Below are 24,126 nucleotides of genomic sequence, written 5' to 3'. Positions count from 1 at the left end.
GCTAATTGCATGAATTGACATTTATTTACAAAACATGATTCCCAATTTAAGTGGTTGGGGATGGATGATAGGAGCATGTTTCTACCATTACCAAAATCCATGTGTCCATAATTTTTCAAATCTCAAGTGATCACACAATTTAAAACTACACTCCGGACTGTACTGTACAAATAAAACTGAGATCTACGAGTGTTATTTCTGTGCCCCCAAGGTATTACCTGTAACTAAAATCATTTTATTGAACAATGTCAGTGACCTCAAGAATATAACGTGGGGCTGTATTAGTGTGTTATCATTCATTCGGGAGACAAACTACATTTAAAACTGGAACTGGACAGAGCAACGGGATCTTGGGTATCATGTAGGTTATCATAATTGTACTACATATTTTACTAATATAATTTTGTCCCAGATTTAAAATATTCTGACTTCAAACATCCAAGGATGACTACGTGCTCGGGGGCAGGAACGTGGATGTAGACTGTATCCGCAAAGGGGGATAAAGGGACGAAGTCTGGCAAGCCTCGTTGTAGCGCATGCCTGTCAGTGCTAGAAGTTGCGCTGCTGCGTACTGAAGTGAATGCGTCTTTGCACCTGCAGAAGCACAAGTTTAAGTTAACCATGGCAGGAAAGAGGGCATTAGTAATCTTGTCTAAAGGTGCAGAGGAAATGGAAACCGTTATTCCTGTCGACATAATGCGCAGAGCTGGGGTTTGTACTTGTTAGTCAGCAGGCTTCATGACATGCTAGCAGTTAGCAACTTAGCCTGCTAACTTGAATTAACAATTTGCTACCCTCACAGTCGTTGAATCACGACGCCATCATTATTTTAACTTTCTAATTTAAATGTCATTCTAAAGGAATATTTACCACATAACTGGAAACAGTCATGTAGAATAGTGTTTAAGTTTGCAGTTTGCTAAAATGAGTGCAAGCATTACTCAACGAGCAATCTAACATTCTTTTCTCTGTAGGCTTAAAAGTTAGTCCGCTATTTGCTCAGCAGTTTGCCAACTTCAGACAGTCTAATAACCTTTCCAGCGAGTGCAGATAGACGCCAAGTTAAATGTCAAAGTCCAACGTCGTACAGTCTCAACACTATTTCTTTTTATATCTGCAGATTGCGGTGACAGTTGCAGGTCTGACGGGAAAAGAGCCAGTCCAGTGCAGCAGAAACGTTGTCATCTGTCCTGATGCTAGTCTGGAGGAAGCCAGCAAACAGGTGGGGGTCAAAATCAACCAACAAGCAGTGATACATTAAATCATAACCTTGCACACTAGAGCAAATGATTAGCCTCATTATTATGCTGTGGAACAATAGTTTATAGACTCTTTGGAGAAGACATATTTCTATAATGACAAAGCTTGACAGTATGCCTTTTTTTCCCCCAAGGGCCCATATGATGTGGTGCTTCTGCCAGGAGGAATGCCAGGGGCCCAGAATCTGGCTGAGGTGAGAAATACTTGAATTAACCTCATGCTCTTATGTGTGTATAATGCATCCATCTTGAAGAGCTACCAAGGAATTGCTTCTCAAATGATAAAAATGGCAAGTTTGACACTCAATGTAAAAACAAGTTTCACAGTTGGTCTGTAAGCGTAAGCTACTAACAAACAAAGCCAAGCTGAATGACTCAAATTTGATCTGAATACATAAGACTAAATAAGATCACCTGATATCAGATTTTCAGCTTCATTCTGACACTCAGTACACTTTGGTTGATTTCTCTGAGAGAGAAGTTTCATTTTCCCTAGCCATCCCTAATCATAGAGACATCTGCTTAAGTTTATTTGTATTTTAAGTTTATACTAATTTCTAGCCATCTTAGCATGCCTAGTAATTAGTAGTTAGCTTGATTTTGGTTCATTGGTGTTACTTTCATACATGTAACTTATATACAGGCTTAATAAACAGGATGTAAATATCAGCAACCTTAAAATCAGCTTTGCTGAATCATGTATTCATGAACTCGTACCCATTACAGCTTTACAGTGGGAATATGACACGTGAGGACAAAATAATTTAAGCATCATGTGACAGCTACACTCAGCTGTGAATTTACATTGCATTTTTTAAACCTGATCATGGACTAATTTTTCATAAATAACTGAAATGTTGGGACGCAAAACACTCAGGACAGAAAAAAGTTAAACTTCTATATGTCCTGATGAAGACTGTTTCATTCTTTGAAGTCGCCTTAAATATTCTTAAAGTTCAGGGGCCTTATTTATAAAACTGTGCATAGGATCCTTACTAAAAGTGTATGTGTGCCCAAAACACAATGTTCGCGTACACCAAAAAATATTCAGATTTATAAAACCAGGTGTACGCACAGGTGGAAGCAGTTTCCCCCTTTATAAATCGCACTCTTCGTGGAACTTTGCGCAGGTGAAACTGGCTCATATCCTGCCTTCTACACAACCCACATTCCACTATAAATGGTCATAGCAAAGTACCTTATGCATATAAATAAGCCAGCTGATCTGTGGCATTTTATGCTTAATCATGGCAACCATGAAGACAAGTAAACGCAATGTCACAGAGACTGAAGTCAAGGTGCTTGTTGGTGCGGTGGAGGCTCGCAAAAACATTTTATTTGGGGGTCATATTGGGGGAGCTCATTAAAAGAACTGCATGACACCGTCACATAGCCCTGCTCCCCGTTGAAACTCTCTAGGTTGGAGAGTGGGCTGCTCATCAGGGCCCTCACGGTGAGGGGGAGGGAGGCCAGGTCGAAGAGGAATGGCATTCCTTAGTGTGACGTAGTGCAGGACACCACATGCCCAGATTATTCTGCACACCTTTTTGGGGTGGTACAGCAGTCAGCCCCCCGATGCATCCATACACCACCATTTTTTGAGAAGGCCGATGGCTCGCACCACAACAGCACACACACAAGCTCTGCAGGTTTGCAAATTTAGTGAGGAGCCAGTGCCGTAGGGTGTTGCCGCTGTTACTCGCAAGTTATACCAAAATATTTATCATGAATCAGGTTTTAATTGTTAGAATTCCCACAATGTGTATTTACTTGCCAAGCAGCCGGCCATCACGTGCAACGCCTGCCTGCAATTTATTCCTTAAACTGCCGTGCATCAGGATGAATGAGTCATGTGTTGACCTTGACCACTGTGCCAGTAAATTAGTCAGAATCATGTTTGAGTCACAAATAAGTTGTAATTTGATCGAAAATATATTTTTATGGTTCAAATAGACAAATTCTTTCTCGTTTGGAGCCCTTATAGCAATGTGAGTGCAGTCATTCGCGCCGATTACATTTTGGAAACTGGAAATTGCTGCAATTGCCTTTTTATGTTGGCCTGTTCTCCCACAGTGTAAAGAAACTTAATGTATCGAGTAGCCTTTTTTAATAATACCATAACACCAAAATGGCTGATATTTTTGGACTCAGGGATGGCAGAGATATATTCCAGTTAGAATTTTGATCATATCAAACAGATATCAGCCTACCTGTTGGCTAATTCCCGCTGGAACGAGCTGGTTGCCAGAAACCAGAGTGGTGCAGATGCACTGGGATTGCACAGTTCCGGCTGGTTGGCTGATGTAACACTGGGCCCAGTTAAAGTGGACATATCATTCTTTTAAATCCTTCCTTTTCACCTGTAAATCATTAATTTGTGGTCTATATAAAGTAGAACCGCAATGGTTTGGTCTGAATTCCTGGTTATTCTTGCTCCACACACCCCTTATTAACCCTGTTCTGAGGTGCGTCTTTAGAGCGACTCGTTTTGGTTGGTGCCGACTCTTTAAATGTAAATGAGGCATTTCATGCCCTGCTTCTCTCCAGGTCGCAGAGCGTTCCACTCCACCCCATTCGGCCATATTTGTAGTTTGATAGCAGATTATCTACCAGCAGAGAAACATTTTATTGGCAAGTTTACTAGAGATGTCAACAACGAAAAACGTGTCCATCCAGCCTTATATATTCAAGTCACTTATATATCCTCCTGTCTCCCTTTCTGTTCGTCCTTCACTGATAAATTCCCCATATACTTCCATGTATTTTTCAGCATCCCATGCCATCTCTACCAGCTGTTGTCCCCCCACCCCCAACACTACTTTTTCCACACTACTATGAATAAGATAAACAAGGCCTCGACATTGTTAAGGAGTTAGCTAACACGAGCGTCAAGAAAGTACATGAATGCATTTGGATCATGTTCCACTACACAAAACGTCAAAAAACAAAGCTAAATTGTTTTATTCAAAGCACGCAGTACAGTTATATCCTCAGGTAGGAAGCTAAAAGTTTGCACACAGTACTAACAGAAACAAAACGCACAATGCTAATACTATCAAAACAACGGCCGGTATATCATATCAACACACAAAATGCATGTCTAAAATAAAGATTGAAGTAATTTTAGTGTTATTTGGAGCTTACCGCTTTGCTGTCTCCGTAGTTTCCATAGAGAGAAGGAACTGACCCCTCATTCAGACGCAGTCTTTCTGCAAATCCAACTTAATACTGGCGGAGGTTGCGGAAGCACTCGTCCTTGAAGTGGTTGGTGCAAACAAAAAAAAACGTTCCTCATTGATGTCGGTACATTTCCGTGAAAAATTTAATCCAACCTGGCACTTCGAAGTGGCTCTGATGCCAGGGGGCGATGTAAGGAATTGACTACTGGTAACTTCAGCATAACTAAACGTGGACTACAGAATCTCTTAGAGGGGGAAAAAAAAGCAGATTCACAAAATTTGATACCCGGACGTTCAGGACCCTATTTAACAGACCCACAGCAAATACTGTGACATAATAGATAAGAAAACATAATAGAGAATAGAGAAAACTAAACAGACTGAAAAATATGACCCAAAAAGAATATAAAGATATATACACAGCATCAGGAGAGAATTTATTTAAATTTTCTGCATTGATTAACACTAATAGTGCACAAAAACATGTATTTAAAGGCTAAAAAAGTGGATTTTTCATGATATATCCCTTTTAAGCACAAAGATTTAAGGGCAATGCTCTAGGGAATATAAATCGGGATTTCAGCCAGTCATCATCATAGGCCAAGAAGTCTTTGTGCGCTCTAAAAACTCTCCATCCTGATCCTGCCATTGGCATAATCTTCAAGCAGTGTCGGTGCATCCATTGTAAAACATTACACATGAGGATCACTGCAGTATTTATATGTTTACTACGTAATTACACTAATTGCTACACACCTTGTCACAATTAATGTACCAATAAGTGCCATTGCTATATAATTTGAAGATGTATGTATGAACATGCTATGTTGTAACTTATGGACTGAATGGCTCCATCCAGGAATACATCTATAATATTGCAGGCCTCTGTGTTTATGATTACGATGGTCTACAAGTCTGATATGAATGGTTAAATGCACGAGATGAATGCAGCTTAAATTCAACATCTCACCAGCTGTATTGCCAGTTTCCCCTCCATCTCCAAAATGTTCATGCGCAAGGTTTAGAGTTTGCGTACAGGTGCGCACATTCTCCCGTTAAGTTTGTTTTTATAAATCACAACCTTTGTGCAGAAACTGACGCACGCCGCTCTCAGGCTCTGCTTTATGCATACGCAACATTTACAAATGAGGCCCCAGATCTCAGATAACATGTTGACACTAAGAAAACATACAAAGAATATTGGATCCATACTAAGCTATAAAAAGGCATCAGAAATGACTACAATAACACGTGTCTATGTGTATGGCATTGGGGAAGAACTCTGCCGTGGACACAGAGAGCATCAGTGACATCAGATAAATAACATCAGGCTGTAAAATAACAGTATAAAACTGTTTTAGAGGAAAGGTGACTTTAAATGACTTCTATTGTGACTTGGCGCTGTATAGAAAACAAGACTGAAAAACTTGACTGTGTAAAGGGGGTGGTGGGTCACGTTGGGACAGCAAGGCGCCACCCCGGTTTAATGGCAGTGGAAACGTTGTGGACGCGTCAGGAAACACAGGCAGAAATGATTGACAGACAATAGCTCAGCTCACTGATAGCGAGATTCACAAAGCACCTACACCACAGAGCGTCTTTGAGCTGGAAGACTTTTCCCCTCCTGAATCTCCTCAGCTAAATATGAACAAGGTGGTCCTGAACCGTATCAGTCTGAGCCGTTAGCGCTGTTACGCTGGCCTGTCAGCAGCTCCAGCAGCTCTGGAAAGCTATGGAGAATCGCGGCAGGTTGTGGCAGCTGCAGGAAGTCCTGCTGTAAGTTTCTGCTGCCACGTTTTGAGCTGGTGTCTGTCGCCAGATGAGGATCAGCAGGTAAAGAATAACGTCCGGTGTTACTTTTACACTTCTCAAAAGCACGAATGCTTCCCATTGCAGGAATATTTCATCAGAAATGTGAAAGAATAGAAGTCTGTCATATGTGTCTAAAAATAATTTAAGTAAATTTCATGTACTTATTTTGTACTTTTAAAGTAAGGTCTCTATCCCTTCACATTTCTATTCTATAAATTACTATAGAGTTTTCCTTAAGTAAAACTTGTGATATTCAGTATTAAAGTAGTTCTATTTTGCACTTTGTTTAATGAACCTGTTTGTACTGGAACCTTTTCTCTCTGTTTTTAATTTTTCATTTATGTTTCTGTTTGGTTACAGAGGCTCTGTATGATGGATGTGTTAAACACATTTCCAGTTTGTTTATGTTACAGTTATACAGTAATATATGCAGAGTGGAATCACATGGCCTACAAATGACTCGTTGTGCATCTGGTTTCCACGCTCTCTTGCAGTCTCCTGCTGTGAAGGAGGTGTTGAAGGATCAAGATGGTAGAAAAGGCCTGATTGCAGCCATCTGTGCAGGTACAGTTTGTGAAAACAAATTGGTGCTAATTATACAGAGCCAGTCTCTGTCAGTGATGTCTTTATATGGAATAAAGCTTGAATATGTAATGACCTTTAACTTGAACATCTTGTTTTTGATTGTAATTTATTGAAGTAGATGGTTATTTAAGAACATCTTCAGGCTACAGTTGTATAATAAATGTAGACTTAGAGAACAGACTTTAAGCTTTTATTTGAAGGTACTTACATCCAAATTTCAGTAAAGGTTTATGCATTGTAGCGGTCTGCCATTTAGAACTCTATTTTTCTGGGACTGAAGTGTAGTTTAACTCAAAAAATATTTTATGTACGTGTTTGCAATTAAAGGTAGCCCAAATCTGAACAAGGTCAGAGTGTGACATTGGCATTTCAGAGTTGTAGCCATTAGTTAACAACAGAAAGGAATGTAAGTAAAACAAGCCATGCACAGGCTGCAAGAAATAAAAAAAAATCTATTTGGGAGATAACAGGAACATCACAAGTGTCAGACTCAACTGTGTGATTCATTCTTACTAAAGGAAGGAACAAAGAAAAAGAGGACAGAGTAATCTTGTCAACATAAAAAGCCAGTATAGAGAGCAGTGGTGAAGGAATATATGATTCTTTCCAAAAAAAGGGGCAAAGAAAACTCCATTGTCAGCATCCTGTCAGGTGTACAACACTGGCCAGGAGGTTTCCATTTTCATTATCAAAGTTTACCAAGAGACTGCTATCAGGGGAAAATTCAGAGGATTTTTCACAAAGTGCAAACATTTACTAACCTCTAAGATGAGGTGAAACATCTTAAAAAGCATGTGAAGGACCTCAGATGACCTGTTATCCAATGCTTACATCATCATCTGTAAACCACATGGAGACAGTGCTGTGGCTTTAGTCTGCATGGTGTGAGAGGGCTTGGATCAGTAGTATTTAGAGAAGATGCAATGGAAGCAATCAATGAACTGTGAAGTGTACAGGAGTGTACTACCTGTTCAGACTCAGCCAAATACTACAAGGATGATTAGACAGCTTTCTTACATAACAGGTGGCCAAAGACACAAAACAAACTGAGAAGGCAACCCAGAAGATTGTTTGTGCTAGTGGTTGATTGAGGAGATTTTCTGGTGTTTTTGTACCTAGATATATTCTGAACATGTTTATCACACACCTTAAAGAGGCCCTATGTATCCTCGCGACCTTAAATCTCTGCATCTCTGACTCGCTTTAAGGGCACAGTGACATTTATTATGTACATTTCTGGAGCTGTCGCTGACCAGCAGTGTCCCAAGGCTGAGAAACCACACTTCACAACATTTTCATCCTGATATAAACACTGAGAAAATCTGCCAAAAATCTGTAGTGTCTCTTAACCCCATTTTGAAAATGAAACAGTCAATAAATGCCCCATGTAATTAGTTTATGGTCATTTGTGAATCTTGCTTATCCCTGAAGTGAAAAATCATTTTGTGTGTTTGAGGAAATCCAGACGCATGTACACTAGATTTTATGTGACAAAGGACATGGGAAGGACATTTTAAATAGGGACAGGGAAACCACTGCAGCAAAGTGGATTGAAGGGTGTCCTAGAAATAACAGGAATCCTCACAGGAATCTACACTTTAATGAGCCTTAATTCACAAGGACCCAATGCAAGACCTTTCTGCCATAACATGACATGTATCACCTCGACAAGTGAAATATAATAACTGAAAAGAACTAAAATGCTGAAAAATACATACATATGAATCACTCATCAGATGATAGAAAAATAGTCATCATCTCCCTTTTTCTTTGCATCCACCCCTCTCAATCCTAGACTGGCGTCTTCTGGGTGGGGACTTGTAACAGGAGTAGCTTGGCTTTAACCGGCACTCTGCTGTTCTGCCAGGGGAAAGTGCAATCTTTAGACTGCACGGGAAGGCAGCCAAAGGAGCATAATCAATAACTTTCTATTTATTAACAGATTTTGGACGAGCTCACTGCAGTGGTAGGACATTACCAAAGTTAATGCAGCAGCAGTCAATGTCCTCAGCTCCCCCCCCCCCCTCTCAATCTGCTGCAGTCTTTAGAGAGAAAGTGAAACTGTATACTGTACGAGTGTATTCTTAGAAACAATGCCAGGGTTGAGGACATCTTTATGACGCAGCGTTATTAGATATTTTGTACATGTGTCATTCATTTATTATTAATTGAAATCCATAATGTAAAGTGCTTTGTATGCTATATTTTTCATTTCATTTGCTGTCTGAGCTTTGTGGAGAACTTGAAGGAGGAATTCTAGGATGCAGTCTTCTGTTTTATCTTACCCTTGACAGCTGTATAAAGATGAAAACAGGACTGACTGGAGCAACAGAACATGTTCTTCAGTGTGTCTTTACAGTAGGAAGGTATTAAACAAACCTTTAACAGCTTTGCCTATCTGCAGGTCCTACTGCTCTTCTTGCACATGGCATCGGCTACGGCAGCACAGTCACCACACATCCTGCCATGAAGGAGAAGATGATGGCTGGAGGTAAAGAAAATAGACTTCATGTATAGCTTGGGTTTGTGTGTGTGTGTGTGTGTTTTTTTTATTAATACACTGTTGTAATTATTTGTAAAATGCAGCAGATGGAGCTGCACTAGCTCTTTCCCTGCCTCATGCCACCCTGCAGTAGCAGAGCGCACCACTCAGAGGTGAAAACGGATGCAGGAATTTGACAGAACATACTAGAACTGGGTCAATTGAAATGTTGATGGATAACTGTGCTTGCTGTGTTCTTAAATCACATATGGCTCCCAGTTTGTAGCTTTAAACTCTTAAATTGTTATTATCTTTATGGTATGCTCTTTGTCTTTTTTTAGACCACTATAAATATTCAGAGGCTCGAGTACAGAAGGATGGACATTACATCACCAGCCGTGGGCCAGGAACCAGTTTCGAGTTTGCCCTAACGATTGTAGAGGAACTTATGGGGGCTGAGGTTGCAGCTCAAGTCAAGGCTCCGCTTATTATGAAAGACTGACTCTAGTGATGTTCACCTACAATCCTGCAAACTGCACAGCCCACTTTACAATTCTGGATTCACTGAGAGCAAATTCAAGAACCAAGAGTATAAGTAACAAATAATTCTCTTCACTGACCATGACTCTGCTTCTGCTGGCTGGTTATAGTCTCATTTTGCTTTAGTTGCTTATTGAAGGTGCTTTGAACCTAAAATACAACTTGGATAATTGGTACAAATGCTTTGTACAATAAATGTTGATTTTTGCTTCATTGTGGGTTATTACACAAATTGCCTCATATTTTGACAGCTTTTCTTGTCCCACTTGTCAAAAATAAATCTGACAAATCTGTTTGTCTTTCTCTATAGTATATTAATACTGGAGGTCACACTGACTTCACATTCGCAGCGGTTGTTGACGTCTAAATATAGGCTGCACATTGTAATGTATTGAGAAGCACTACTCAGAACGCGGGAAGCAAATTACGAATAGATTGGCAGGTTGGCTGGCCATTGAGAAGCCTCGGCTTGGCTGCAGTTGAGTTCTCACTGACCAATGGTAGCTCGACCACGACCAGTAGGCGGGGCAAAGGTGCGGCGCGTGGTAGCTGTGTCGGAGCAACAAAATCCGGAGGGGTCTTGACTACAGTTGAGAAGGAAGAGAAGGTTTTCGCCAAAGGTAAGCACATTAGGCTTTTCTTCATTCATTTTAGTTGGTGTTTAGGTTTTTTAGACTTTTGGCAGCGCATATGCTTCTCTTAAATGAATTTATTTGTGTCGGGGTATTTGTTAAAGATTGCAATTTAATGTCAACGCAACGTTAAATCACGGTAAGTAGCCATCAATTGCTACCAAATTGACACAATACTGGGACATTCATAACATTACGGCGTGGTATAAACAGGTGTCATGTGATATAAAGAGTGGTGTTTGCAATTGGAACTCATTGTATTAGCCGTGATTAGCTAAGTGAGCTGAGTGGTAAGCCCCAAGTTCTTTGCAATCCGTGGGCATAATGAATTGACATCAGCGTCTCAAATTGGCCGGGCAGTGTAAAATTAGCCTCGAGGTAACATTTACTACACGCTCACGGAAAAGAGATGCGTACACAGTGAGTGCACATGAGCGAGTGAAACCAGCGAAACATCGTATCTTCACATTGAGTGAACGCTCTGCAGATGTGACCCGACATGGAGACGTCAGTTCCAGAAGCTCTCCATCCTCAGCAGCTGCAGTCGCAGTCAGATTGTGCTGCATACGCTGACTGTGGCTAATACAGTGCAGCACAGGCCAGGTTAAGTCTTCCATTAATCTGATATATCACCGAGACGACGCTGAAACTTATAATATCAAAATCTACAAATCCTTTGACCTAAGATCTTAACTATGGCCACGAGAAATTGTATATTCACAAATGGTTAGTTAAGAAATCCCTCCCTTCATGCAGCATTTTGCAAAATGACTGCATTACCACAGTCTGATTAAGTCGAAGCCCTCATCTTCACTTTGACACTTAACACAGGAAGAACCGGAGGTGTTAATTTCTTTTCTTTTTTTTTTCATTTTACAGATGCAGGAAATATAAAGTTCTCTTCTGGTAGACTGCATTTCAAATTGCTGAGAAACTGCCCCTTGAACCACTTCCAGTCATTGTTAGCAAAGCATGCCAACAAAAGTCAACCAAAAATGACGGATGCTTTGTTCGTAGTGCATTGCGTCAAGAGAGATTTGTAACTTTTAAAATGACATATCAAAATTATGTGCAGTTATATGATTTCATTTGGGTGCAGTTAAAAAAATAATCAACCTAGTTGCATTGCTGTTCAACAATTTAAACAAAATGTGCCTGTCATTTTGAGTGTACATCATTACATGATCTGTTTAAGCAAAAGAAGTAATCTTTGCCACACCCTGAAGGACAAACAACACTGTTTAAAGAGTGTCTTGATGACAATTATAGCACAGTCTCATTAATGTTGTTTTTCTGTTAGATATTTCTGGAACGTTAACATTTTGCGCTGCTGCACATAACATGTAAGATTTATTCTGCTTGAGCAGCTGTACAGTAAAGAGCTTGAGGCCTGACTCCCTATTTTTGGATGGGGCAGAGGAGGGTGAGGTGGGGGTAGGGTGAAGCTGATGTCTCTGTGACTGAGTCATTGGTTTAGCTAATGATGCAATTAGGCTGCTGCACTTTGCATCCCCATGATTAGATCCCTTATTTGCTTTGGCCTGCAGACATTAAAGATGTAAATGGATGGCCTGAGGATCTTTTTTAAAGATAAAATTAGTAATAGACAGTTTTCAACCAATAGTGGTATCATGAACTTGAATTTTCCTGTTATTAGTAACACATGGATAGATTTAGCTTTTGCACTTAATGTTAAATCTAAATTATGATTCTTGATCTTACAGTTTGGAAACACAATGGACATGGAATTATATTATTTTGTGTTTAAATGTTTACTTCTGTCAATATTTTAAACATGTGCACAAGCTAATACAAGCAATGAAAGCAAACTCATTCTGAGTGGAACGCCAATGAAAAGAGGTGGGTGTTAAGAAGGGACTTAAAACTGGACACAGATAAAGTCTGTCTGACCTGCAATGGCAAAGAGTTCCACGGCTCTGGTCCCGCCTAGAATCTAGATTATATTCTAGACTCTAGATTATCCAGCATGGCTTAAGTAGAACAGAAAGAGGTGTTTTTAGCAGCCATTTCTCCCAGTTAATTACTCTGGGGAACTTTGTTTGCCAGTGACACAGTTTTGAAAACTTCCTCTGCCACTATCTACAAAATGTGAACTAAAGACTGGTGTTCACTTATTTTCAGAGCAGATGGTGACAAGGTAATTGCACAGAAACTGAAAACTTAAAAAAAAAAAACTAGAACATTTATAAATGCAAAGGTTAATGAGAAACACTGAACTTAGCAGTCCAGACTTATCACCTACTACTTATCACCTTGTTGTATTTAGTGTTTTCATGCACAAATAAAGTTGTCTGTAGGGACAAGCACACAAGCTAATAATGTACGAAAGAGGACGGGAGTCCGTTGCCGTTGTCAACTTGTTTGCTGAATAGAATATTTGTATTTCTTTGTGAGTTGTATGTAAATTCCAGGAAATGCACAGAAGAGTGCTGATGCTGTGCAATTTCATGAATCACTACTAGCTGTGCAATTACTGTTTGCTGTTGCAGAACCTCCTACATTTATGGTTATGGGGGGTGGGGGTTTAGGGGCAGTGGAGGCAAAAGCTCTGTCAAAACAAATCTTCAAATGTGTAGGAGGGACAGAGAGCAGGTTTAGGTTATGGGACCTAAGTGAACACGTAGTAAAGACAGTATCTTATTTAAACATTCTCCTGCTACTGTTGTACAGTACACATCTCAAAACCTCAACAGTCTGGGTTATAGTCCCTCCCTTGTCTTGTCAACTTTAGACATCTGTCAAAACCATATCTTTATATTCACATCTACTAAGGCTAGGTTCACACTGCAAGCTGAAGTGACCCAAATCCGATTTTTTTTTGCCCCTATGCGACCTGTATCTGATCTTTTCATAACAGTCTGAACGTATCTAAATCTGATACATATCTTACACTTTACATTAATGCGACCTACATGTCATACCAGGGCTCCAGACTAACTTTTTTTACGAGGAGCACAGTGGCCCCTAACTTAAATTTTTAGGAGCGGAAGCAGAAAATTTAGGGACGCACACTGAAATCGCCTTGCAAAGCAAATATTCACTTTTCCTCTCATTTTCACAGTATTAGGGATAAATACTTGAACAATAAATTCAGAAATTACAATGTTTAAAATTCACATTTTTTTTGCTCAGCAGTTGACACAGCATAAAAAAAAACATCTTGCTGGCCGCACTAATACAAAATAAGTAGACATAGAACTTGTCAAATCAAATCAGATTTGATGATTTGATATTCACTTTGTAGTCGAACATGACTTTTGTCCACACTCTACTTTAATAGACATTACTATCTGTCTACTATCTTCCTGCTTCCTGCTTTGCTGCCGTGCGGACGTTTCCTGCTCTGCTCTCCTTTCTGCTTGCATTTTTCTTCTTTTTTTCTTCTTTTTTCTTATCTTTACCGGCAAGAAATTTAGGAACAAGGACTCCTGGTCACTTATAAATCACTGGAACGAATATATTTTTTGATAAATTTAGTTGATTTCCATCGGAGAACTAGTGGAACGATGTCTCCTAACCCTGCAGTATCAGTGAGCTGCACTGAGTGTGAGCAACTTTCTTTGAGGATAACACAGCTGGAGAAGAGGATTGAAACACTGCAAGACATTCGTGTGAATGAAGAATTTATTGACTCTGTAGTAGCTTCTGTACAAGCTACTGAGTTGTCAAATGGATTGAGTCACATCTTCATACGCGAAGGCATGTCGAATGTGGAGCCTCCCGCTACAGACCTGGCTGATACACTTCCCTGGATGTGTTCAAATGACATTGGAATAGCTGAGGAAAATCCCAAACCGGACCATCAGACTGATCTCTCCTTCTGGAACACTGTTGGTGCCAGACCAAAGTCATCAACCCCGGCCAGAACCTGGTCTGATGTTGTTCGTCGCAGAGGTAAATCCAGCAGGAAATTTAAAGCTCCAGCACTCACTCCACCATCTGAAGTCTCACTGCATAATAAATATGATGTGTTGAGTCATATTAAAATGAATGATGATGAATGTAATGCAAGGATTTATCAAAATTCAAGAAATAGCCCTAAAACTCAGCCCAGGGCTAACCAGACCAGGAGGAGAGGCCAAAATCCCACAAACAGGAGGACTAGAGAAGCTATCGGCACCTCCACACAAAAACAAATAGACACAATTCTGATTGGGGACTCTATAACACAGCATGTCAGGATGGCAAAGACGGAAAATTTAACACTTTTTGATACATCAGTCAGGGAACTGACAGAGATGTTGCCGACCATTCTGTCTTCACATCCAGATGGTATGAAGATTATTGTCCACACAGGGTCTTTTGATATTCTGAGGAGGAAAATTGGCTCTGAGATCCTGAAAAAAGACTTTTCTCTGCTGTTGGAGAGACTGTGTCAGTTGGGAGCACACCATGTTTACATTTCAGGACCCATTCCTACAGCAGGTAAAGGAATTGAACTTTTCAGTAGGCTTCTTGGCCTGAACACATGGCTATCAAACGCATGTATCACCCATGGGATAAAGTTCATTGATAACTTCAATATCTTTTGGAACTGTAAGGAGCGATTCAGACCTGATGGTGTGCATCCAAATCTAACTGGATGCAGATTACTTGGTGCACACTTGCGTCATGCTGTTGGGACGGCAAACCCAAACATGAGTGTACAGATAAGAGCGAAGGACACAGCAGAGAAGCGATCAACTGCCAGCTCTCCCCCCTCACCAGACCCTCTTCTCCACATCACCCAAGGTCTTAAAAGGATGTCTCTATCCAGGTCTGAACCCCAGCGACCACCATCTACCAAGAAATACAGGGCTCCCCCCCCTCCCCCTCCTCATCCTCCTATTAGATCATCTGTCCTGACCGAGCAGGGCATGGGAGGAGGTTCCCAGAGCAGCAGAATTCACAACAAAGATAACATGCCATGATGCATTCAGGGTCCTTGCTGTAGTTTTGCTACTAGTGACAGCTGTTCTGAGATCAAGCCTGGACCCAGTAGGATTCCTGTGTTAGTTAGTAAAATAAGGAATCGAACACGGTCAGCTTGTGGGGTGAATCGATCTAATCTGTTAACTGTACCTTGTATAACTCAGAATACAACAGAGACCAGTGTAAACTTCATAAAGCTAGCTGTACTAAATGTTAGATCTCTGTCCAACAAGTCACTGTTAGTTAATGACTTCATCATTTCTCACAGTTTAGATTTTCTTTTTCTGACAGAAACATGGTTAACAGAAGACACAAGTGCTACAGTTCTTAATGAAACAGCACCCCCTCATTTTAGTTTCATGAATAAATGTCGAAACGGGAGGAAAGGGGGAGGAGAAGCTGCCTTATTTAAAGATTCATTCCAGTGTAAAGAAATGTCATTTGGTGATTTTACTTCTTTTGAATATCTTAGTTTTATTTTAAGGGGCATTCCTAAAATCCTATTTCTAATCATCTACAGACGTCCAGGACACTGTGTAAATTTTATTGATGAATTTTCTGAATTATTGTCGGTTATCTCTACTGATTGTAACCATTTCATCTTAACTGGGGATTTTAACATTCACATAGATAACATGACGGATGGTAATGTCAAGGAATTTTGTTCCATATTGGACATGTTTGGTTTGTGGCAACATATAAAACAACCGACCCACATTCGAGGTCACATTCTGGACCTGGTTATTTCAAAGGGTGTTGATATTTCTTCTGCTGCGGTCACTGACTTGGCCTTGTCTGACCATTTTTGTATTTTGTTTGATTTACTGATCACTCAGAATGTTCAACCAACCTGCTTCTCCGTTAGGAAGAGGTACATTAATGAAAGAACAAGTGCTAAGTTTGTGGAGGCCATAGCTATGTTACCAACAACCAGTGCAGAGTCAGTTGATAGACTCCTGGATCATTTCAATCTGAAAATCTTGAATGTAATGGATGCTGTTGCACCGATAAGAATCAAGAGCAACTTGAGCAAACAGAAAACACCATGGAGAAACACCACTGTGGTTACCAGCCTAAAAAGAGAATGCAGAAAAACTGAGCGGAAATGGCGGAAAAATAAACTTCAAATTTACTATGAGCTGTACAAACAAAGCCTGCGTAACTATAACAATGAGTTGTGCAAGGCCAGAGAGCTGCATTTATCTGAAATGATTAACAGGAATGTCAACAATTCTCGCACTCTGTTTGCTATGATTGAAAAACTTACAAATCCTCCTAAACAGATAAGCCCAGAGCTCCTTTCCACTGAGAAATGCAACCAATTTGCAAACTTTTTTAGCCAAAAAATTAAAACAATTAGGCAAAATATTAATTCCACACAGTCAAACAAGAAAATTAGTCTGTGTCTAAAACCCGGAAATAATTCTGATGTCATGTCACAATTTAAAATGGTGAATTTAAAAGTCCTACAAGAAACAGTTTGGCATTTGAAATCAACAACATGCACTCTGGACATGATACCATCCGACTTTTTAAAAACAGTTTTTACCTCAGTAGAAAGTGATCTCCTACTGATAGTTAACAGCTCGCTGGCATCAGGCATTTTTCCCAAGTCACTAAAGATAGCTGCTATTAAGCCACTCCTAAAGAAAAGGACTCTAGACGCCTCTGTAATGAACAACTATAGACCTGTCTCTAACCTCTCTTTTATTTCCAAGATTATTGAAAAAGTTGTATTTCACCAGCTTCATGACTTTTTAAATGAAAGTGGAAATCTTGATAAATTTCAGTCCGGCTTCCGACCTCATCACAGCACTGAAACAGCTCTGGTCAAAGTGTTAAATGACATTAGGTTGAATACCGATTCTGGTCAAGTATCAGTCCTGGTTCTGTTGGATCTCAGTGCTGCGTTTGATACTGTAGATCACAGAATCCTGTTGCACAGGCTGGAAAACTGGGTTGGACTTTCTGGAGCGGTCCTTAACTGGTTCAGGTCCTATTTAGAAGGCCGGAGTTATTTTGTTACGATCGGCAGCTATGAATCCGAGCGAGTGGCCATGACTTGTGGAGTCCCCCAGGGGTCAGTCCTTGGACCTCTTCTGTTCAACTTGTATATGCTCCCTTTGGGTAAAATATTACAAAACTATAGCATTAGTTATCAAAGTTATGCAGATGATACACAACTTTATGTGTCTCTGTCACCAGACGACTGCAGTCCAATAGACTTATTGTGTCAGTGTCTGGAGCAAATAAACACCTGGATGAGGGAGAATTTCCTACAATTAAATGAAGACAAAACTGAGATTATTCTGTTTGGTAGCAAAGAGAAGAGAGTCAGCATTGGTAAACACCTGGAGACTCGGGCTCTTAAAATTACCAACCAAGTTCGTAACCTGGGAGTGTTGATAGACTCAGATCTGACTTTCAGCAGCCATATCAAAGCTGTCACTAAGACAGCTTTTTACCAGCTCAGAAACATCAACAGAATTAAAAGTTTAGTCTCCCAGAAAGACCAAGAGAAACTCATCCATGCGTTCATCTCCAGTAGACTGGATTACTGTAATGGTCTTTTAACAGGACTTCCTAAAAAGAGCATTAAACATCTGCAGCTCATCCAGAGTGCTGCTGCTAGAGTTTTAACCAGGACTAAGAGATCTGAACACATCACACCAGTTTTGAAATCTTTACACTGGCTTCCAGTCAGTCACAGAATAGATTTTAAAACCCTTCTGATCATTTACAAATCCCAGAATGGTTTAGGCCCAGAATACATCTGTGATATGTTCAGAGAATATAAACCTAGCAGAGCTCTTAGATCCAAAGACTCTGGTCAACTAGTCCAGACCAGAGTCCAGACTAAACATGGAGAAGCAGCATTTAGCTGTTATGCTGCAAACAAATGGAACAAACTGCCAGTGGAGATTAAACTTTCCCCAAATGTAGACATTTTTAAATCCAGGTTAAAAACTTTTCTTTTCTCATGTGCCTATGCATGAAATCTGCACGGTAACTTTTTTTTTTTTTTTTTTTTTTTTTTTTTTTTTTTAACTTATCTTGCTTTTAATCATTTTAATGTAATTTATTATTTTATTGTGATTATGTGTTGATTATGTGTTGATGCCTTTTACTATTCTAAATATCTGTAATGTCTTTGTTTTATGTAAAGCACTTTGAATTGTCCTGTACATGAAATGTGCTATACAAATAAACTGCCTTGCCTTGCCCTTACTATCACAGTAGTCGTTCATCCCCCCTCACATGCACATTGGCTGTCGTCTTCTTCGTTGGTGTTGGTCTGCTTTTCTCGTATTGAAGTTAGTTTGAGTCGGCAAACCAGCAGCTAATTTGTGCATTACTGTGAACTACTGGGCTGAAGAGGGGAGCAGAAGTTTGTTAGCGACAAAATCAATTCAATTGTAACTACTACAAGAAAAAGACCGGCAAATGTATTGGTCGCCATTGCAAAAAATTCACTCGCACTGTCTCACATTTTAGTCGTAAAATGCGACCATTTGGTCGCTGTCTGGAGCCTTGCATACACAACATTGTTTATAAACTTTTACCTGTAAAGACACTCCACCACTCCTGGCTGCAACTTCGTACACACGTTTCTCTGTACAGACGTTGCTGCCGCTACTCCACAAAATGCCATGGCCAAAAACTTTTGTAATCTCCTCCATAAAACAAGGCCATTGAAAATGTGTTGGCGACGGTTGGACAATAACTTTAAAATTGCAACATATGCTCTGCTGTTACCGTCCATGTTTACTTCTGCAAACATGAAGACGTCACATGCACGCTCACTGTCACGTCCTGTTGTCTTCTACGCATGCGGGACACTTTTGATGCGCCTAAGGTTCATACAGGAGATCACAAACAAGTCACATTTAATTGGAAATGTAAACGGACCCTCAAAAAATTTCACAAAAAAATCCAAATTGAGCTTTATGCCCTGCAGTGTGAACCTAGCCTAAGTTAAACTCAGAAGTTGCTGAATGAGGAATTGTGGGGCTTTGTGCTTTTACAAAAGGGCTCAAATGTAAATTTTTACTGGCGTTGTGACTATTAGCAGTTGTGATTCACTGACTCATCTCTGCACTGTAAATATGTTAGAAACATATGTGGGGTTTAATTGTAATCATTTCTTTAAAGTTTGTGACAGGAACATTTATTGTATTTTTAAAGATGTCAGCAGTTGATGAAACTTGGGGTTAACTAAGATCAAATTGTTTTGGTGACTTTCTTCCCTCTGAGTTGGATGGCAATGCTGACAGTGTGTCATTAATTCTTGGCTGATTAGTCAGGCTGACTGTGTTCCTTGAGGCTGCAGACACACAGGTCAGCATGAGGAAGGCTAACGTGGTTCCCCATACTAGTCATATTAGTAAGGTATTCAATTTTCGCAAGATTGATTTTTACTTACCTTGTGCATTTTATCAAATTTGTTCAAATGTCCTCTTTCATTCTTTTAAAAATGTCTGAGTTTTGTATTCCTCTGCCATATCTCCCATTACAGCAGTGGAGGGCACTGCAACATTTCCCAATCCCATTTACCGATAGGATAGGGAAAATGTAGCAGAGGAACTATTGTTTTGACAGATCGGGCCTTTGGAAACATTCTGTTCCACACTCCAGACCACTTGGTGGCAGTAATGTGCCAATTTATTCTGTTAAGGCACTTCTCAGACTTTTTTGGGCTACAAACAACAAATCACGCTTCTAAAGCAATAACACTAAAGACGGGAAAAGAGAGGGAGAAATGGATGAAAGAAGGCAGATATCTTGTTATTGGTTTTGCAGTAAATGCATTTAAAAAACAATTTTTTATTCCATCCCCCTCACATCAGTAAGCCACTCCTGTTTTATTAAGATAAAAACCTGCTTGGTTACAGCAAACAGGAAATGCAGTAAATGAGAAGACATATAGCCCTGAAATAGAAGTGATTTTAAATCATGTTAAATTGGCCCATCTCAGCCACCTAATTGGAAGCTGAATGAATGAAATCTCCAGCCTTGAGCAGTCCTACATGGATCCAGTTTTTTCAACTTGAACCTATGCGCACCTGTTATGATAATGACCATATGATCCCGTAATCGTCTCCCAGCCAAATCTGGACCAAACCCATTTATATATAACCCACGACCTGAACTGTGACTTGCACATAGCACAGTAATGATCTTCGGCGGTAGTTTATCAACAGAACATGCGCTTACGTACTTTATATAACTTGTATCATATTGTAGAGCTGCTCGATTATGGGGAAAAATGATAATCACAATTATTTTGATTGAAATTGAGATCGCGATTATTTAACACAATTAGAGAAAGAGAGAGGGCATTTGGGGGTGGGGTGTGTGTGTGTGGGGGGGGTCAGTGTGACATTTGAAGTTTGTCTGTGGTAATACAGTATAGTTTCTTTCCACCAGGTCCCCATAGCTTTTGTTTGTCTCAGACCAGCAGCTACGTTTTGCCCGGTGTGATCTGGAAAAACCATCTGGAGACATTTCGTTTTCACGTTGAAATCCGCGTCAATAAAATGTAGCGCAACATTAATATACGGCTCTATGGTGCGGCTTGACCACAGGTCTGCAGCGGTGGCGAAACATCGTACTGTAGCGACGTTCGTCACAACCCCCTTATCATCCAGGGCAGGAGAGACTCTCCACTAACATGGAGACGAGATGGCAGTGATCCCGAGTTGTTCACTGTGTTAACTGAGAAAAAGTTCTGTTTGTTTATAACGTTCATCTCTCTGTGTCTCTGGATTTTTTAGTCGCAACTCACAAAAATTGAACATTTTTCTATTTTCTTGTGTCGGGTCGCAAGCCCCCGTGAACGAGCGCAACATTTCACTTGCGGGAATGTCACCTGCCGCTTGGCTGGAGGAGGGCAGCGATTTCCGCCTCATCACGCAAGTTCGATAGAAAATGAATGGAGAAGGAGCGACTTCGCCTCCCGTGTGTCCAGCCCATAACTGGTGGTGTGTTTGCAACTGGCACTTAATAAAACTAAAGCAGACGGGGCTGTGGGAGGAGGAGGGAATGTCTGCGGTGCTCGATTTGCAACTGAAAACAGCACAAGAGGAAACTGCGAAGGACAAAAATAATCGGATCCTTTCATTTTTATGATTGTTGAAAACCCAGTTCGTAATCGCGATTAAAATTCAATTAATTGCCCAGCCCTATCATATTGCACTGAATCATACCATCTTTCTGAAATGTTGCTGGGGGACATTATTTTGAAGCAAGGTTGCTTTGCAAAAACAAAACATCAACAGTCTCTGGTTTAAACCATGTTCTTCGTTCTTAAACCATAGATCCAGCTACAGAAAGGAAACAACGACGCCCGATACTTTGGAATACTGCTATTTAAATAGCCCCCAAAATTTTTATTTATTTATCTGTTTTGCACATGAAGCAACTTTCCTGTGATAAATCACAAACTTTATAGGTTCGGAGCTTTCTAAGTTCTTTTGGGTGTAAGGCATCTAAGTGCTATGATGTGACTGCAAACTTTTGATTATTTTCTGCAACAAACAGGTGGAGAAACAGACCCATATGTATGGCAAGCATCTTAGAATAGAGAAGAAGGATCTGTGGTACTTTTGAACCTGTCAGATGGCTTTAAAGAACCTTTTACTAGGGCTGGGGGATATCTCAAGTTTGTTAATGATAGGCCTGTCGCGATAAGCAATAAGTCAATTAATTGAACGATAAGAAAATAAGAGCACGATAAGTTTGCCGGCCGCGATAATTTTTTTTCGTCCCCCCTTTACCATAGACTGTGTATGACAATAGGTTTCACTATGGAGTATTTCGACTAAACGCTCTGGTTTCTTGCGGAGTGATCTCTCTAGTGTCACACTTGACTGCAGCATGTTGCAGCACGAGCCGGTAAGCCGCATTTGTTTTGCACGGCTGCCAACACGCAATGGCCGTGAGACTTGCGTATTTAAGTGGCTTCTCACGCTCTCGCGCTAAACCTCCGATTCTCATGCTGAAATATGTAAATAATAGATGCAAGCATCTCCTCTTTTATTGTTTCGCTGCTTCCCACATGTAAGCAGAACACACACATTCTAGCTTACGACGTCAGTACAAAGCCCCCACTTCCTGGTCTACCGTAATAACCCCTGTAATCCGCAGGCACATTACGCAAATAGAATCAGCCTATATACTACCGTATATGACAAAATACACATTAAGAGCAATGCCGGCTAATCGAGAGGTTTGGGAGGATTCCCAGTGGGCCGCATAACTTTTGGGCCGGTGTCCCGGCGTATGTGAATGTGGTATCCCAGCTAACTGCTGGGTTGTAGTTACTTATAAGGCCAACAGAGGGCAGAATGACTTTGTTTCACAAGCAGTAGATTTTGAAGAGCAGAAGAAGAACACGGGTTTTTGTTCGATGTAAAGTGCTGAAGTTTGGTTCGTCATTAAAACCGGCATGCTTGTCTACTTGTCTGGAGTTTATTTGAAGATGCAACAGTGAAAAAGGCGCTTTTATTTATTTAGTTTATTGACCTTTGAAAATGTGTACTTGCATTATTACGGCATATGTCACTATATTAGTTGAGAATGGTCTCAAAATGACACATTAGCGCTCTGCGCAATATTATCGTTTATCGCGATAATTTCTGAGAAAATTTATCGTACAGCTACATTTGTTATCGTGACAGGCCTAGTTAATGATATCGATATGATTTTACATGAGCTATAGGATTAAACAATACTATTTTAATTTTAATGTGTTAGAATTATGCTAAGAGGGTCTCGAGTGCCCCCATGCTATAACACAACTTTGCAAATTGCCCTGTATGATGAGTGTGGTGAGGATGTTGCGAAGGACGTGGCTGCAGTCCAATGTTTCGCCACCCCTACTGACCTGTGGTCAAGCCACACCATAGAGCCGTAAATGAATGTCGCGCCAGATTTTATTGACGCGGATTTCAACGTGAAAACGAAATGTCTCCAGACTATTAAGATCACACCGGGCAGAACACAGCTGCTGGTCTGAGACAAACAATAGCTATGGGAACCTGGTGGAAAGAAACTAGTCTGCATTACCACAGACAATGCTTCTGCCCCCCCACCCCACCACAACCCCACCCCGCGCACACTCTCTCTCTTTCTCTAATCGTGCTAAATAATCGAGATCTCAGTTTCAATCAAAATAATCGTGATTATAATTTTTCTCATAATTGAGCAGCCCTAGGGGTATCTATATCAAACCATTTCTGTTACTTACAAAACCAACATTTATCCAATGGAGACCGTTTTTTCCTGCTCCACTTTAAACATGGCACAGTGGTGAGACTGTAAACTGGCTCCATTTCCTCAGTCTGTAATTTTGTTTACTTAATGCCTGTCACTTGTCCTGTTCTTTGTGTGGTAATCCCAGGGAGACCAGGCAGAGACTGTAGTAATAAAAGCTTAATGGCCTTCTCCTCAGTAATACCCAAAGGAGACCAGATTCAATTCAGTGTGATGCTGAAAGAAAAACTAGCCTAATGTTCAAGTGTTTTAAAAAGATACAATGTGCATGTAATATCTGTCTGCATAATTTCTGCTCTTATTCTAAGTATTTATATTTGGGACCAGGGTGGGACCATAAAAATGTTGCTATTAGAAATTTTTATTTAAATCACCAAAAATGCACTGTATTATTATAAATTAAACTTGTTACTTAAAATGATTAGTATTAC

General features: G+C 40.2%; 2 protein-coding genes across 2 annotated transcripts in view; both read left to right on the top strand.

Annotated features, from left to right (window-relative positions):
- The first annotated feature begins 527 nt into the window (after positions 1-527).
- On the top strand, positions 528-10,150 carry park7 (parkinson protein 7). The gene is made up of 6 exons (XM_041981058.1): positions 528-711; positions 1,121-1,222; positions 1,394-1,453; positions 6,745-6,814; positions 9,240-9,326; positions 9,659-10,150. Exons 1-6 carry the CDS (start codon positions 622-624, stop codon positions 9,817-9,819), a joined length of 570 nt encoding a protein of 189 aa, XP_041836992.1. The 5' UTR covers positions 528-621; the 3' UTR covers positions 9,820-10,150.
- A 246-nt stretch (positions 10,151-10,396) lies between these two features.
- The window catches only part of kcnab2a (potassium voltage-gated channel subfamily A regulatory beta subunit 2a), a 99,385-nt gene continuing 85,655 nt past the window's right edge, over positions 10,397-24,126 (top strand). Inside the window, exon 1 of the mRNA XM_041979726.1 lies at positions 10,397-10,477. The gene's annotated coding sequence lies outside the window, so the exon portion shown is untranslated. The remainder of the gene's footprint in view (positions 10,478-24,126) is intronic.

This window comes from Melanotaenia boesemani, chromosome 3 (genome assembly GCF_017639745.1).
Source record: "Melanotaenia boesemani isolate fMelBoe1 chromosome 3, fMelBoe1.pri, whole genome shotgun sequence".
NCBI lineage: Eukaryota > Metazoa > Chordata > Actinopteri > Atheriniformes > Melanotaeniidae > Melanotaenia > Melanotaenia boesemani.
Note: the sequence above shows the minus strand (reverse complement) of the source record. Positions and strands in the feature narration are given on the sequence as shown.